The sequence below is a fragment of the Mobula hypostoma genome, chromosome 13, assembly GCF_963921235.1.
Source record: "Mobula hypostoma chromosome 13, sMobHyp1.1, whole genome shotgun sequence".
NCBI lineage: Eukaryota > Metazoa > Chordata > Chondrichthyes > Myliobatiformes > Myliobatidae > Mobula > Mobula hypostoma.
This window is the reverse complement of record NC_086109.1, coordinates 26,683,507-26,701,245: the sequence shown is the minus strand read 5'-3', so window position 1 is coordinate 26,701,245 and position 17,739 is coordinate 26,683,507. Positions and strand designations below refer to the sequence as shown.

At 39.4% G+C, this 17,739-nt stretch overlaps 1 protein-coding gene across 2 annotated transcripts in view; it reads right to left on the bottom strand.

Moving 5' to 3' along the window:
• celsr2 (cadherin, EGF LAG seven-pass G-type receptor 2) overlaps positions 1–17,739 on the bottom strand; it is a 360,447-nt gene that overhangs the window by 250,174 nt on the left and 92,534 nt on the right. For both annotated transcript variants that reach the window (XM_063065489.1, XM_063065491.1), the window contains exon 3: positions 3,918–4,556. In XM_063065489.1, coding sequence (XP_062921559.1) covers positions 3,918–4,556 — 639 coding nt within the window. The remainder of the gene's footprint in view (positions 1–3,917; positions 4,557–17,739) is intronic.

The window sequence follows — 17,739 nt, the reverse complement described above, 5'->3', positions numbered from 1 at the left end:
AGTCTTGTTTTAAAAATCAGCTGCAATGGAGGTTGCCCTTGTCATGAGGTCAGCCATGTTATGCTATTCCTCACCACGCCTTGTGGCGCATCAGGCTGCAACTTTGTCGTTTCTTTAGCGTATTCTTGTCTGTTTTTTTTTAACGAGGCTGAGTTGCTAGCTGAACACTCAACACAGTAGCATTGTGAAGTGTGCAAGGAGCCAAATGGATTCAAACCCAGGACCACTCTAGTGCTGATGCCACTACACCACTGGACGGCATATGTCAGCCTGTTAATGACTTAAATAATAGACATTTGCCTGATCTAAGCTCCCAGCATCAAGTTAGGAACGTAGGTAGATATTTAAAAATAAGAATTCTAATATGTTTCAGTATCAATCAAAATATATTGAATCTATTTTGAATCTTGAATCTATATTGTGCCCTTCCTCCCACCTTTAATATCTAGTTATCCTTTTTTTCCCTAGGCCTGCCGAAGGGTTTCAGCCCAAAACATGACGGTATTCTTTTCCATTGATGCTGCCTGGCCTGCTGAATTCCTCCAACATTTTGTGTGTGTTGCTTGGATTTCCAACATCTGCAGATTTTCTCATGTCTATATTGTTTTGAGGTTTTTTTTTGTCTACATAGCCTGGAAATATGTTGCTTTAAAACAGGCATTGTTGCTGAGGATGGATTCTCAGAGGTCCAGTGGACAATAAACACAATAAAAGTAACTCTGAGACACAAAAATAAAGCTATAATAAGAATTCTTATGTGTGCTTGGATGATATACAAGCTAAAATGATTAGTTGGGCTACTTCTAAGACCATGAAGAAAGTGGTGGCACATTCCGTATGTATTAGAGGGATGGTGACTCACTGGTTCAGAAATTCTGCTTTGTAAAATGAGATGTGTCTTAACCACGGAACAAAGTGATCATATTCACTGCTCGGATGTTAGGGAGAACAATGTAAATCATGCAAGTCCCACTCTAAGAACAGCTTTCTGTTCATTTGGAAAGTAGCAGCAAATAAAGCAGTTGCTGATTTATATCTCACCCAGGGGCTTTTCAAGCCACATTCCAAAGTCTGGAAGGTGTGGATGCTGACATACGTGCCAGATTATTTAGTTATTAAGCAATAAACTATAGATAATTTTTTTTTCATTCTTATCCAGCTTTAGGGACAGCCAAGAGGCGAAGCCTTACAGACCAGAATACTCCCAAGCAGTTTGGCTGATTTAAACCAAAACAAGAACAAGGCAGTTACAATTGGTCACAAATGGTTAGGAGCAGGAGTAGAGGAAATCAGTTGGGAAGGCTTTCCATCTCAGATGAGAGACGTCTGCAGGAAGCCACCATTGTTATGTGAAGATAATATTTTATTTGGCTGTAAAGTCCCCAACATGCAAAAACCAATTAAGGTCTTAATATCTACTTGGGTAAGATACTGGATGTCAACAACTGCCTATGAATGAAGGTTATGCAGGATAAATGTGGCACAAATAACAATTTTCACTGGGGTTTATGCCTCTCTCAAACACTTTTCCCTTTTTCCATCATACTGTCAGTTTAACGGTTATTTCCTTTCTAAATTAGTTGTTTGTCCAACCCCCATTAATTTTGTTTTCTCTGTTTATCTGTAATGGCAAGCTCCACATTATCACCTCCCACTGCATAAAGAAATTATTCCTGAATTCTTCTTTGGATTTCTTGGTGGCCACTAGCATTCGCTTCCTCACAAGTGGAAAAGTTCTCTCCAACTATTCCATCAAAACCCATCATAATGTTAATATGTTCATAATTAACTATTAGATCTGTCCTCAAAAGTGATCCACTCCAATCATATGCTTCCATTTCTGATATCATCCTTGTAAATATTCATTCAATGCCTCTATATGCTTGAAGTATTAGGGCAAAGAGAAATATATGGAGTAGTGTAAGTGTGATCCAAGAAAAGTTTGCTGCAAACCTTATGCAAGTTTTCCCGATTTTAAATTCAATCCCTTCAAAGCAAATTAGACGCTTTTCTTTACGGCCTTGCTAACGTGTCACACAACTTCAATTAATGGCTGTATTTACACCCTAAGGTCCCTTTGTTCTTCCACCTCCCCTGGACTTGCACCTTTCAGATAACAGGTGATCTCGCTATTCTTCCGACCTGAATGTACTGCGAGATTAGCAAAGGGAGAAATCAATAAGTCAATACTTTACAATACAGGTAAACGGAAATAGAGATAAATAAAGCGCAACTTTTTTTACTCTTTGTTCATTAACTGTTTGTTGGTGGTGAAAGTGTACATTGACTGCAAATAATTTCTAAATTAAAACAAAAGCACCTTCACCTGTACAAACGTTTGTACTTAGCATGCAACCACCTTTCAGTAGTCAGAATATAGGAGTGGAAAAGGACTTATGACCCAAGCAGCCGCGATCATCAGGAAATCAATGCTGACCTTTTTTTTTTATCATTCTGCTTTCCCCCAATTCCCCTATAGTTTGAAAATGCTGGTTTTTTTTGCTAATTATTCACCTTAGATAAGGTGTGCCGTTACAAATAAATGGACACAATGATATTTTCCATTTAGCCACTTCATATTTGTATTTTTAACAAAGCAATTTACCAATAACTAACACAAACTGTCTTACTAAATTAAATAATTTGAGGGAAAATTATATTTACCAATTAGGCTAACAGTAGCCATTATATTTAATGGGTAATATACAGAGTTAATTTTTGATATAAACTGCGGTTCTTAGTTAAGAATTGAACCAGAGCTGTATATGACGCACACTGATTAGTAAGGGGGTGAAGCTCATGTTTGCACTGCAAGGGTATTGGTAAGAAATTTATATGAACAGAAATGAAATATTAGTTAAGAACAAGACACAGGATGTACAATACAAGACTGCTTTGGATATGTCAAACTGAAACACAGCTTTTGACAAAACAGTCCATTTGAGTGGTTATGTTCCATAAGAATAATTTTTTTGTTATCTAAGTATATAGATAGATAGATACTTTATTGCTCCCAAAGGAAATTACAGTGTTACAGTTGCATTACAAGTTCACAGAATAAAAATAAGTTATCTTAAACAATCTAACAAGAGGGGGTCATCACTTCCTTAACTATAGGTTGACTCATTATAGAGCCTAATGGCTGAGGGTAAGAATGACCTCACGTAGCACTCAGAGCAACTCTATTCTCTTCCCCTATAGATACTGTGCAGCATCTTATCATTGAGTATTTGAGGCTATATCAGGGGCTCTCAATCTTTTTCTTGCTGTGGACAAACGCTATTAAGCAAGGGGTCTGAAGACCCCAGGTTGGGAACCCCTGGGCTCTAACAATGATTACCCATTGCAATCCACACCATCTGCAAAGTACACAGTAGCATCTTACAAAGTTCACCTCAGCAGCAACTTCAAAATTACTGACTATCCCAAGGAGGACCAGGACAATAGATTAATGGAAACCTAATCACACAGCATCATGATTTGGAGCACATTGCTGTTTTCATATCTTTGCTGATTCCAAGCCTTTGAAGTCCCTTTCCCCATAGTACTCAACATCAAAGACAAGTTTGGATGGGAAAAGTATGAAGAGGCATGGTCCAAATGCAGGGTAATGGGACTAGGCAGAATAATAGTTTAGCATGGACTAGATGGGCCGAAGGGCCTGTTGCTGTGTTGTAGTGCTCAATGATTCTACTGAGAGAGGACCTTCAACACAAGGACTATACAAATCAAGTAGCTAAATCACCACCACATTCTCAAGAGAATTAAAAATAGTTAATAAATTCTGGCTTCTTAATGCTTTCCACTTTGCTTGAGTAAAATACGAAATTTATTCCGGAATAATATGAAAGTACAACAGAATTTGCTTTCACATACTGTTGTAATGGAGACTGAGAAACAAATGATCCAAAACTCACCTGTGTAGTCTTCATGGCACTCACACGTAAATCCTCCTTCCCTACTTCGACAAATGCCATGGTTTCCACAAGGATTTGAGTAACAAAGATCAATTTCTGTTTCACAGTAGTCTCCAGTGAATCCTGCAGGGCACCTGCATCTCAAGCCATTTATTGGATGGATGGGACGAAATAAGATGGTGTCTGAGGTGATGAATGGAGCAGAGCTATCAAATTTCAACACAGACACACACTTCATGTAGTTCTCACAAGGCTCCCGGAGGCAAATATTATCATCGAACGGTAGCACTGTTTGTGTGGAGATGGCTGTCAAAAGGGTTCGGTTGAGATAGATTTGCTCTTGCAGATCTTCCGAAGAGAAAAACTGGTTATGGGTTCCACCGGGCAACAACACAGAGAGACTAACATTCAAGATAGTGGCTTTTACATCTGTATCATTTTGTATGTTGAAGATAACGATATCCTCTTTCATTGCAGCTAATACAGTTGCCACTCCTTCGATAAACAGAGAGAGAAGAGGAGACAAGAACTTATCTTGGGACATATTCTCCAGGCGTAATGTAATGCTGTTGCTGAGCATCTCATCAGTGATGATCGTAACCCGCAGTGTACACTGGGCTGTAACACTGTGAATACCATCTGAAAAAAAGATAAAATAACTCTTATTACATAAGGTACCTGCTATAAGATGCACACTCTTTCAGTCTGGCCATCCCGAACAATCAAGTTCAGAATCAGATTTATTGTCACTGACAAATTTCATGAAATGTATTGTTTCGCTGAAGCAGTTCAGTGCAATACATAAAAATCCCTACCAATTACATTAAGAATATATTAGAAACTACAAACGTTTGTAAATCATGCAAAAAGAGAGGGAAAGTGAGGTCGTGTTCATGGGTTTTTGGGCCATTTAGAAAGCTGATGGCAGAAGGCTAGAAGCTGTTTCTGAATCGATGCGTGTCTGCCTTGACTTCATGTTATTTTATGAATGCTTAAAACAGTAGAGCAAGATCAGCTTTCCACGGTACCTTGGTAAACATACAATAATACACCAATTCCAATACTCTCATTTCAGATTAAATAGGAGCATGATCTCAATTAAAATAAACAGCTTAACCACTTATTTGAAGTTGAGGGAGCCAACACAAGGGGTGCATCAAATATTAATATTTATGCTAATTTAATGGATTTCAGTTTTATTAAAATCTGTAGCTACTGAACCAAATGTAGATTTCAGTTGTATGCCACTTTGTGTCACCCATCACCTTGCCCCCTTTACTCAAAATTACAAATTGCTGTTTTTTTCCCTGAAATAAACTTCACTGACTGATATCCAACTGTTAATGAATAGTCAGGATTGAGGAAAATTGCAAGGAGGATCTGGCCAGATGCCCAATCACCCTGGGTTTAATCCACTGAGTGTTCAGGATATCCTGAATAAAGCCCACCACATGGTTCCACCTCACAATAATCAAGGGCCTAAGCCTATTTTCTGGTTCCACACCCGCATCTTCCCTTCACCCACCTCCTAATCATCTAGACTCATTCCAATGACAGCATTCAACATTCAATTATCTTTGACTAATCCACTGTTCAGTCTCACCATCTAATAGTTTTGAACCTGACTATACCATAGCCATACAAGCCAACTCTTTTGGAGTTGCCCTGACCTCTTATCCTACTGACCTGAACTCAACCACCTTCTGGACTTTGTCAGCCACCCAGACATAATGCCAATTGACTTGCATAATTAAAACAAAATAATACATTTTTAAAAATTAAAGCATATAAACACCAAGAAATAACTAAAACAATTAAATAGAGAAAAACACAATAAATTGAGATCAGTAAGGCACTTAACCTTTTCTATTAAGGTAAACAGCCCTGTTAGCCATTCCTATCCTATCCCTTCCTGACATCAAAACCGAGGGCCAGATGTGTTGTGTATCTAGACTCTCTCTCCTAGGAGTCACTTCTCCATCATCAAGTTCAATGGGAAGCACAGTAAAAGAGCAGACATAGAATGTGCTGGACTTCAGAATATCTCAGATCTTAACGAACTTCACGTGGGCACCCGAGACTTCCCAGGGCACGAACTGGTTCATTTCAGAACCGCCTGCTACGATTTGGCCCACACCTACTAAACTATGCCAGTTCTGTTTGTGGTATTGTGGAGTCATCATCCACCCATTAGGATTGTTTAATTGTTCAAATTCAATTTAATTCTGCACATTATCTTGAATAAGTGCGACTTTCATGACGTTTAACAGTATCAGAAGTGAACCAACGTATACTTGAACTTCCCTCATTATTTGACCATCAGTCACAAAATCATTAGACCTCAAAATCATTAGAACCTCAATTAAATTCACTGCCTCAGCAGTGTCCTGTTAAAAAAATAATGCTGTGTCAATGATCTTCATATTCTTTCTCATAACTCAAAGGAAGGTATAAAAAAAATCTTTCTTCTTTGGCTGGGCAATCAAAGATACTTTATGTTATACTTTGATATCAGCATTCAAGGAACATTTCAGAATTATTTTAAAAATATTATAAATGAGCATAAACTCATTATATGTCTTGAATAATCCTCAAGTGACTGATAAATGTGCTACATACTGTAATACCCAGTTCCATAATGGCAGGAAGATCTGTATTCAGTCTCTATAGTTTTATTTATATGGAGATACAGTGATGCAACAGGTCCTTCTGGCCCACCTTGCCCATGCCTCTCAATTACACACGACTAATTAACCTATTAATGTGTACATCTTTGGAACGGTGAAGGAAACTGGAGCACTTGGAGGAAACCCACACGGTCACAGGGAGAACATACAATCTCCTTACAGACAGCAGTGGAATTGAATCCCAGTTGCTGGCGCTATAATAACTTTACACTAATCACTATTAGGGCAGTTTCCATGTTTTCCTAATCTGTTAACCGATCTCAATTGGACTACAGTATAAATGACTACAGTGCCTTTGGCTAAGGGGGAGAAATGTGTTACACAGTTCCTAAATATAATCTAATAATTCTAATGAAGAATCAGCAGCCTGAAATATTGCCTTTATTTCTCTCCCCACACAAGCCACTTGAGCTGCTGAAAATTTAAGCTTTCATTTTTTAAAAAATTATGTCCATCAATACAGTCTTAAGATCAGAGTGGAAATATTACTCTTATATCTTGGAGACCAAGAGGTTGTTTCAGAGGTGTTTGTCTGGTGATTCAAGAAAAATAGAAAAATGATGTATATACACCATTTGGTGTGTATGTTATAATGTTTAAATACTTGATTGAAATAGACAAATATGTTATCAGGTAATGTACTGATGTGATCCGTGTATATTAACAGATGCTACGGTTGAAAAGAAAACAGCACTACTCAACAGCAGGGCACAATTACATTAAAAACAGAGTTGAGTAATGCTTAGATTTTCTGTCCAAGTCAAAGATTTGCAACAGCTATTATAATAACAAGGCATGTTATAATTCTGGGTAATAATACCTCTCAGGAAAATAATTTTCAAAGACAAACTGGCTTAATGAAAACATTCAGTGCCTTACATTACAAGGGATTTCTAAAGACTGTTATCTGTTGCCTGTGACCTCCAATGTGCTTTTTTTTTATTTCAGTAAATCAAGATTAAATCAGATTTATAAAGCTTGCTGGGGCTGACAAAGTAGCTAGACAAGTAAGTGGAAAACGAGAGCATATTTCATGTTTTTATTTGCCTGGAGGTGAAATATTATTTCTTGGTGCTTTTGAACATATTAATAACAAAGCCTTGTTTTCTGATTAACACCTACTTCACCATTGGAGACTCAGCACCAAATACAAGATGTCTGCCAGCTGTCATCTGACTTTTATCCATTTCTTCAAAGATATGTCTGAAGCCAGAATCAGTCCCTTTAGTATACTCTTTTCACTGTTTCTGGAATCCTGAGGTTACTTTACAAACTGTGTAATGTGGCAAATTCTAGCTGACAGCAAAAGTACATAATGAATAAGCTATCTGCATTTTCTTTGAGGATATTGTCTAAGATAAAACAGAATGCAAGGCTAGGCTGTGAAAACTGTGAGCCCACTAAGTTTAGGGTAGCATAATACACTTTAAATGAAAGTGGAGCCATGCCAGCTCCACTTAAAAGTGCAAGGATTGAACAAATTCCAACAGTTGGGTAGACTTTTCTCAGCAATTTATTTATAACAAGTTTTCCAGAAACACAATACTAAAATATAAACTCATGTAAGGAGTTAGTATGTTCTCCCCGCAACCACGTGGTTTTCCTCGGGTGTTCTGCTTTTCTCCCACAGTCCCAAGACCTACCAGTTGATAGGTTCACTGGTCATTGTAAACTGTCCTGTGATTAGGCTCGGATCAAATTGACACACAGCCTGGAATTCTGGAAGGTTCTACTCCATGCTGGGATGGAAGGTTCGAGCATCAGAGTGTTGGGGAGTTTGAAGGGAAGGAGGGCTAGACTTTCCATAAGAACTATGCGAACAAAAAAAAAGAACAAGAGCAGATTAATAGTCCAAGAAAAAGCATTTTTAGGAAAAATGTTATCAAATGGGGGAATCCACAAGATTAAAACTTAGTGTTAATAAAATCATAGGAGACAAAGAAAAGATTGGAAAAGGTACAATGAGCCACAACTGAATAAAATGGAAAAGGCTAAATTCCAGTGATAAAGAGGCAATAGCACAACTGTGTGAAAAAAAATTGAGGTGGAGGACAGAAATCGGAGAAATAAAAGAAATGGAAAACTTGAGCGCAAGACTGAAGACAATTGTTTTCTACCAAAGAGAAAAGTCATCATGTTCAGATTTGAGTATCTCTCCAAAATCCAGAGGGAAAAGGTACACCATTCCACTATGAATGATTGTTACAAATTCTTTCCTTTCAGCTTCCCATCCAGTTCCTTTGAATGATAAAATTGAGTCTATCACTAGCACTCTCAACCCTAATTACTCACCGCAAAATTAGAGAAACAAAATGGCTCCCCTTGATTTTGCTTTTACTGCAGATCATCTTCATTTTATGCTTCCTAGTCCTTAAACTTTCCAACAACGAATACGAGTTCTGACAGTCTGTACTCTTCAGATTTCTTGTTTGTCAAGGGAGCATAACAGTTTCTCCAATATAGCCACTTAAAGTTCAAAATACATTTATTATTAAAGTAACAATGCATGTATACATTATGCCACCTTGAGATTCATCTCTTTACAGGCAGCCGTAAAACAAGAAACCCAAAAGAACCCATTATTAAAAAAAAGACCAATACCCAATGTGCAGAGAGTAAAAAAAACAGAAATGGTGCAAACAACAGCATTCAAAACAAAAGTGAGTCCACAGACATGAAGCATGAAGCAGCCATTAAAATGTTACTACTAAAGTATTTGGTGGTATTAAATGAAGCCTCAAACATGTTAGCAAATCTCTTTTGCACCCTTTCTAAAGCTTCAATCTTTCCTACGTCATAGTTCCCAGAATTGTATGCAATACTACAATTGTGACTGTGTTTCATAATGCTTCACCATTACTTCTTTACTCTTGTACACTTTGCTTCTAGATTATGAGAACACCCAGTCATCATTTATTGTCATTTAGAAATGCATGCATGCATTAAGAAATGACACAATGTTCCTCCAGAGTGATATCATTGAAAAACAGGACAAACCAAAGACTAACACTGACAGAACCACATAATTATAACATATAGTTACAGCAGTGCAAAACAATACCATAATTTGATAAAGAACAAACCATGGGCATGGTTAAAAAAAAGTCTCAAAGTCCCGAGTCCCCGATAGCAGGCGGCAAAAGGGAGAAACTCCCTGCCATAAACCTCCAGGCACCGTCAACTTGCCGATACCTTGGAAGCAGCCGACCACAGCCGACACTGAGTCCGTCTATGCGAAAACTTCAAGCCTCCAACCAGCCCCTCCGATACAGCCTCCCGAGCACCATCAACCTCATCCGGCCGCCGAAACAAGCAAAACCGAGGATTCGGGGCCTTCTCCTCTGGAGATTCAGGACCACACAGAAACAGCGAAGTGGGCATTTCAGAAGTTTCTCCAGATGTTCCTCCGTACTCCCATGTCTGTCTCCATCAAATCAGAATTGTGCACGGTCCCCTACTTGACAGATAACAGACATCACCACCAAAGTGGCTACAAGTGCTGCGTCGCGGCGCCATCTTCTCCTCCTTCTATTTATAAAGATCAAGATCCAATAGTTTTTAATGTCTTTTTTGCCACTCTCAATGAATTAAGTGCATTAATCAACTGAACTTTTCTTAAATACTTGCAGAATTATGCATTTAGTTTATTTGTCTCGGTTTTTCCTTCTGTCAAAAAATGTAATGCTTCCTAGTTTCTCAGCATTAGATTTCAACTGCCACTTTTAGACAAGCACCTAAATATCTCTTGAAGTTTACCACCACGTTCTTCACAGTTCAGTACGCCTTCAAGTTTTGTGTCAGCTACAAATATGAAAATTGTGCACTATATGACCTTACCCGAATCTTGGCAACTGTCAAAAAGAGCAGCAGTCCAAAGAACCCTTGCTTCCCAGAGCAGGGAAGTTCGCCAAACTCATCCCTCCCGTTTGATTAGCAACCTTTCACTACGACTCCGTGTTCCTGTCATTTCAACAGTTTGGCATCCGTACTGCTACAGCACCTTTTATTTTGTGGCCGTCAGTCTTGCTGTAAAATGTGGCACTTTACCAGACTAGGATTCAGTGACACAAGTTCAATGATCTCAAATGAATGGTAAAGGTTATTGAATGTGTTCCCTTTTACATTAGTGGTCTCAATAGCTCCTCAGTTCATTAGAATCCATCAGTCAAATGCCATTTGTGCAGCTTGTTCTTTTTTCACATGTTGGGCATTTGATGTTTTCCTGAAAGGTGTTTCTTTGTTTCATAACTGTCTGCAGGAGCACTAATCTCAGAGATGTATTCTGTACACGTACTTTGCTAATCAATGTATTTTGAATCTGAGGTCATTATCAAATCTTTCAGTTGTGAGTCAGCAGCATGAACTGCTGTACCACAAAGTCTGAGGCTGTGGGCAACAATGGAGTCAAAGCCCGACTTCAGATTCCTGCATGTAAATACCACTGACAATTTGTCCTGGTCCAGCCATGTGGATGGTATGACCAAAAGGAGCTTCAACACCTCTACATTTGCAGAAAGATAAGAGAATTCACCATGTCCCCTGAAGATCCCAACCAATTATAGATACACCATAGATAGTATCCTGTCTGGTTACATCACAGCTTGGTAGCTTAGTATTCTCTCAGTCTGGAAATTATCCTAAAAGCAATAAGGCATCATCTCTAAAAACACAGAGCCAACTTATTTCCTTATTGTGACTCAAGAGGCAGCCACTTGGCCCATCCAGATCACACTAAGAGCAAGAGCAATCCAATTACTTGTACTCTTCCAATTCTTTTCCCAATAACCTTGCATTTTCTAAATACATAAACATAATTCCTTTTTGAAAGTCATGATTGTATCTGCTCCCAGAACCTTTTCCAACAGCGCACTGCTTGTTATAACTTCAGTTTGCCCTGGGTTCTTTCACCAATCAACTCACATTTATGTCCAGTAGGAAAGAATTTCTCTCCGACTAGACCTCTCATTATCTTAACTGTTCAGAAGAAATTATTTCTCAACTATTTCTGCTCACTGATCTAATCCTCAACGTTGAAGTCCTTCATTTCTGGGATTAGACTAATAAATCTTTTCTGCATCTTATCAAGACATTCACATCCGATTCCTAAATGGACATTGAACCCTTGGACACTGCCTCACTTTTTTAAATATACACTATTCCTATTTTTTCGCGCATTTTTTAATCTATTCAATATATGTATACCGTAATTGATATTTTTTTTTATTTTATTTATGCCGGTAATAATAAACCTGATTCTGACATCATTCCTAAAGTGCATTTAACACAAATGTCCGACTTGTGCTGCACCAAATGTAACCACTGGCCTTCGACTACTTAAGGAGTAAATCCAGAACGTCTGTATGTGTAAAGGTCCAAGACTTACTAACAGACTGAAATGGTCAAGTCTCACAGTTGGTGTTCAACTGTGGAACCCTGTTTTGCTAAGGGGAATCACCACTTCAGTTCTGAGCCAGATTATGTCAGATAGATCTCAAAACAGAACTGTTGCCACCTCTCTGGAAAATATGGGGTATTGAGATATTTGTTTTCAGCTGAGGTGATAGCGGTTGGAATGCCTGCTTAAGCTCAGAATGAGGAATTTGCTGCTCATTTCCCTGTTACTAAGGTAATGCAGACTACCTACAATAGCTGCTTTAGGCCCATCTGAGAGGGCAGAGAGCCTGGGTATAAATCGCATGCGAGAGAGAAAGCATGACCAACTGCTCCAGGAAGCCTGAAGCATTTTTCAGTGATGAATATCAGCAGGTCAAGTGTTGTGGGAAATATTACCATCAGATGCAATTAGACCAATATCTTATTTCAGAATGCAAGTCAATCCTCAGGGAAGAGGGTGAAGAAATACTGAGCTGGATCACACTCAGCAAAGCCCATAGCTGAGTTCACCCACACCTTAACTGCACTACAGCAGCACGTCCCACAAACTAATTTAAACTAGGTTCCCTTGATTTTACATAATATGGTGCAGTGAAATTCCTTGTTTGCACCAGGCTTATAGATTTAATAGTAGTAATGAATACAACAACGAATGCAATGGTGAAAAAGATTGCCACACAATCTGAAGTGGTGCAACAACACTATTGTGACAACAGTGGAATAATTAAGAGAGGTAAGGTTAGGAGATCAAGAACATGGCAGCACTACTGGGAGGGGGATGTGAAAAAAGGTTAATTGGTTCTGGAATCAGATTGCAGTGGGGAAGCCATTCTTAAATCTAGTTTTCCATAATCTACTCCCAGAAGACAGGAGAGAGAAAAGAGATCAGGCATCCTTGATGATACTGCCAGCCTTTCTGAAACAACACACTGTGAAGATGTTGGGATGGGAGTAATCTGCTGTGCCTGTGATGGAATGGGTAGTGTTTACCGATCGTCAACCCAGAGCGGAGCAGTCTGAGGTACTATCCATCAGAGTACTTTCTGGTTACACATCTCTAAACGTTCAAGAGAATCCTTGTGGACATGCCAAATATTCTTAAGAACCTAAAAAAACTGAATATGCTGATGTACTTCCTTGATCATCGTATTCATATGAAGGGACCAGGTGAGGTTGCTGGTGATTGGATGCCAAGGAATTGAAGCAGTCATCGATCTCTACAGCAATTCTATTGCTAATGACAGGGTGCACTCAGCCTTCACAACCACCACGCTCCCCCACACAAACATCACTTCTTTCCTTTGATCAGCAACCAATTCTTTCATCTTGACGACATAAAGAGTTAGGTTGCAGTTCTGACACCATGACACAAGGTCCGTAGTCTCTTTTCTGTGCTCCATCACATCATTGCTGCTGATCCACTCTATAACAGTGGTGCCACTGGTGAGCTCGAAGTGGTGCCACTGGTGACCTTGCCAAACTATTTGCGCAATTTGCCTTCTTTTGCACATTGGTTGTTTGTCAGTCTACGTGCATATTTTTTCATTGATTCTATTGAATTTCTTTCTTTTACTGTGAATGCCTGCAAGAAAATGAATCTCAAGGTAGCATATGGAGACACCTACGTACTTCGATAATAAATTTACTTTGAACATATGTGCCAGCATCTGACTTCAATCTTATTCAGCAGTTCAGCAAGGCTGCAGCCAGCAGTTCCCTTCGGGTAATGAGCAGCACAGTGCAAGCAGCTGCCTCTTTCACACCGGCAGTTACAAAGGAACCTTGCTAATGATTCATTTCATAATCATTTGGTACATCAATTAAAGCTGTAGCTGAACTACAAGTTATTCTAGTGTAGTAATCAGATTCTGGTAGGTGAACTCTGTACAATGAAGTACATCTGCCACAGTTGCAACTGATGCTCTCAGTGGGAAAGTTCATAATTGAAACATGTTTTTCCTATGCTCCACTGGAGATGGTGGAGACATTACGTTGCTTACATCTCAACGACCACCAAGCTCAATCCAAAGATTTGAAAGATTAGCTTTATTTGTCGCATGTACATCAAGGTATTGGAAAAATTCAGTGAAATGTGTCTTTCGTTATCGCAGTGTGAGAGTATGCTAGGGGTAGCCATAAGTGTCGCCATATATCCAGTACCAACACAGCATGCACATGACTTACTAAGCCTAACCTGTAGATGTTTGGAGTTTGCAAGGAAAACACAGCAGCCAGAGGAAACCATGTGGGCAGACTGAAGACGTACAATCTCTGTACAGATAGCAGTGGGGATTGAACCCCGATCGGTGATCGCTGGTATTGTAAAGCATTGTGCTAACCGCTACGCTGCTGTGCTGCCTTACCACATTAGCGCAACTGGTGACACGGACAAGGATTCTAACTTCATTTGAAATCAAGTATTGTAGCAGGTTGCATGCCTCAAGGCAAGAGGGACTACATCAGAATTACTCTTCTCAAATACTTGTACACAACTAGTTTAATACTTGCGACGTGCATTTGTATATTGAATTTAACTTAGCCAAATGACCCAAGACAAAGATGCAATGACACAAAATTTGATACTGAGCTATGAATATGTTATAACAGGTGCCCCAAAGCTCGGCCAAAAAGACTTTAGAACATAGAGCAGTACAGCAAAGGAACAGGCCCTTCGTCCCACAATGTTGTGCTGAACCAATTCAATTAGTAATCAAATTGCTAACTAATGTCTTCTACCTACATCACGTCCACACCCTTCCATTTTCCTCACATTCATGTGCCCATCTAAGCTTCCCTTAAATGTCCCTAATGTATTTGTCTTTAACACCACCCCAAGCAGCGTATTCCAGGTATCCACCACTATATGTAAAAAAAACCTGCCCTCACATCTTCTTTGAAATGGCCTCCTCTTACCTTAAATGCATGCCCTCTAGTGTTAAGATATTTCAACATAGGGGAAAAGATACTGTCTGTCTACTCCATAATGTCTCTCATAATCTTATAAACCTCCACTGGATCTCAACCTCCACCATTCCAGAGTAAACAACCCAAGTTTGTCCAACTCCTTGTTACAGGTAGCATCGTAGTAAACTTCTTCTGCACCCGCTCTAAAGCTTCGACATCCATCCTATAATGGGGTGATCTGAACTGTATGCAATACTTCAGACGTGGACTAACTAGAGTTTTATAAAGCTGTAACCTAACGCAGTGGTCCCCAACCACCGGGCCGTGGACCAGTACCGGGCCACAAAGCATGTGCTACTGGGCTGCGAGGAAACAATATGATTTGGCGATATGAAACAATACGAGTCAGCTGCACCTTTCCTCCTTCCCTGTCACGCATTGTTGAACTTGAAATAACCTACCAAATCATACCAAATAACACATAAAACCTAAAATAACACTAATATACAGTAAAAGCAGGAATGATATGATAAATACACAGCCTATATAAAGTAGATATAATGTATGTACAGTGTAGTTTCACTTAACAGAATGGGGAAGATTAAGCTAAAACCGATTTGTAGAAAAATAATTGGCACATACATACATGCGCACACAGGTGCCCGCGTAAGGCTTCATGGTCATGGTAGTCTTTCTTGGGGTAAACACAAGTGTCTCATATTTGACTGCTACTTTTGTCCCTTATTTGGGAGTGAGAAAGTTGGCAAACCTACTTGAACACCACCCCCCATCCCCGCCAGTCGGCCGGTCCGCAAGAATATTGTCAATATTAAACCGGTCCGCGGTGCAAAAAAGGTTGGGGACCCCTGACCTAACATCCTGATTTTTGAACTCAAAGACTTGACTAATAAAGGTAAACATGCCAAATACCTTCTTAACAACCTTATCAACAACTTTCAGGGAGCTGTGAACTTGGACCCCAAGATCTCTCTGCTCATCAACATTGTTAAGTTTTTGCGTAAGATACTCTATATTATTTCCTACATCTATTGTGTAAAATAAAATCACCTATGATTATCATATTACCTTACTGAAAATCTCCCATTATTTCTTCCTTTACACTCAGTCAATGCTTGACAATCATAGTCAGATTGCAAAGCCTTCTCAACAAGAAAACAGGACCCATCATCAAAGACCCTCACCATCCAGTGCATGCTCTCTTCTTGTCACTTACATCAGGCAGGAGGTTCAGAAACCTTAGGTTCCACATCACCAGGTTCAGAGACAGTTATTATCCTACAAACATTGTGCTTAGGAACAAGTGTGGATAACTTTGATAAGCACAGCTCTGAACTGATTCTATGACCTACAGACTCACTGACTAGGACTCTTTGTAACTCTCGTTCTCAGTACTATTTTTTTCCATTTACACATTTTTTCCACTTGCCTTTTTTTTGCACATTGGTTATCAGTCTTTGCCAAGTTATGAAATTCTGTTTTATTTCTTTACTTCCCTGTAATGCCTGCATGAAAATAAATCTCAAGGTAGTATACAGTAACATACACATACTTTGAACTTCGTGCTTTGAAATTTTCTAGGGTCTGTGCAGCATGCATTCGGTTGACTATTTCTTGCCTTTATTATTTTGCTTTTCAATGTTAATTTTCCAAACTTGAAGTTATTCCTCTCCACTGCTCTGATCACCATTATTTAGCAGCAGACTTTCCATCCTTTCCTAGCTTCCTGTCTTCAGGTTCTGATCTGTGCCATCCCACAGCATTGCCTCTAAAATAACTGCTAAACCAAGCTAAATTCTTTCCATGTACAATCTCATTTCACCCTTTTTTCTAATGCTAGGTACAGTCAGGGAGTTTAATCTTGTCCTTCTATTTCTTTTGCATCTGTCAGCCATATCTACTACATTTTTTACAAACTAGGTACTCTCCCCCTTGGCACTACGAGTTTATTATTTCCCATATTAATATACAGTAACAGTTTTTACAGTTTTTATTCTTTGCAACTCCTATTTGGTTTAAAAGCCTCGCTACTTCTATTGCTGGAATACTGGTATCAACAGTACAAGTCACACTTTCCCCAATGACACCAGCTTCCCAGAACTGGTGTCATTGCTTCATGAAAAGAAACACATTTCAACCACACATTTAAATCTTATTCCATCTTTGTTAGTCCAAGACTAGCAGAGCCGAATACAGCTTCATTCTGACAGAAAGCAATCTGGTTAAATACTGAAGATGAAACTTAGAACACTCTTCAAATTTTCCAATATTAGGTAAACTGCTACCTCTCTGTTTCTCTTCCCTCCTCCCGATGTACCCAGTTCCTCCCACACCACCCCCGCATTCTCATCGCCCTGTTTCTTTCCCCCTCTTTACCCCTCCTCCACTCATCTATCTGTTCATCATCCACACTCTCCTCCTACTGGGTCCCCTCTGCCCATCCACCTCCCTTATTTCGTTCCATTCTCCCCTTTCTCTTCCATGTCTGCAGCCCTTGCTGCCTCCACCCATTATGTCCCAGCTTTTGTCACAATTTTGCCTCCCTCCTCCCCTATATGCTCATCTCCCCTCCTAACTTGGATCCACCTATCACTTTCCAGCTCTCACTCCATCTTTTCCCCTCATCTCTTTATACTGGCCATCTCCCCACTACTCTTTCAGGCCAGATGAAGATTCTTAACTCAAAGCCATGACTCTCCATCTCCTTCTGTAGATACTGTCTAACCCACTGAAATCCTCAGGGATCTTCTTTGTTGTATCCTCTTGCCCACAGGGATATGACTTAACACATTTTAAGCAGAGAAACCAAAGGACCCATA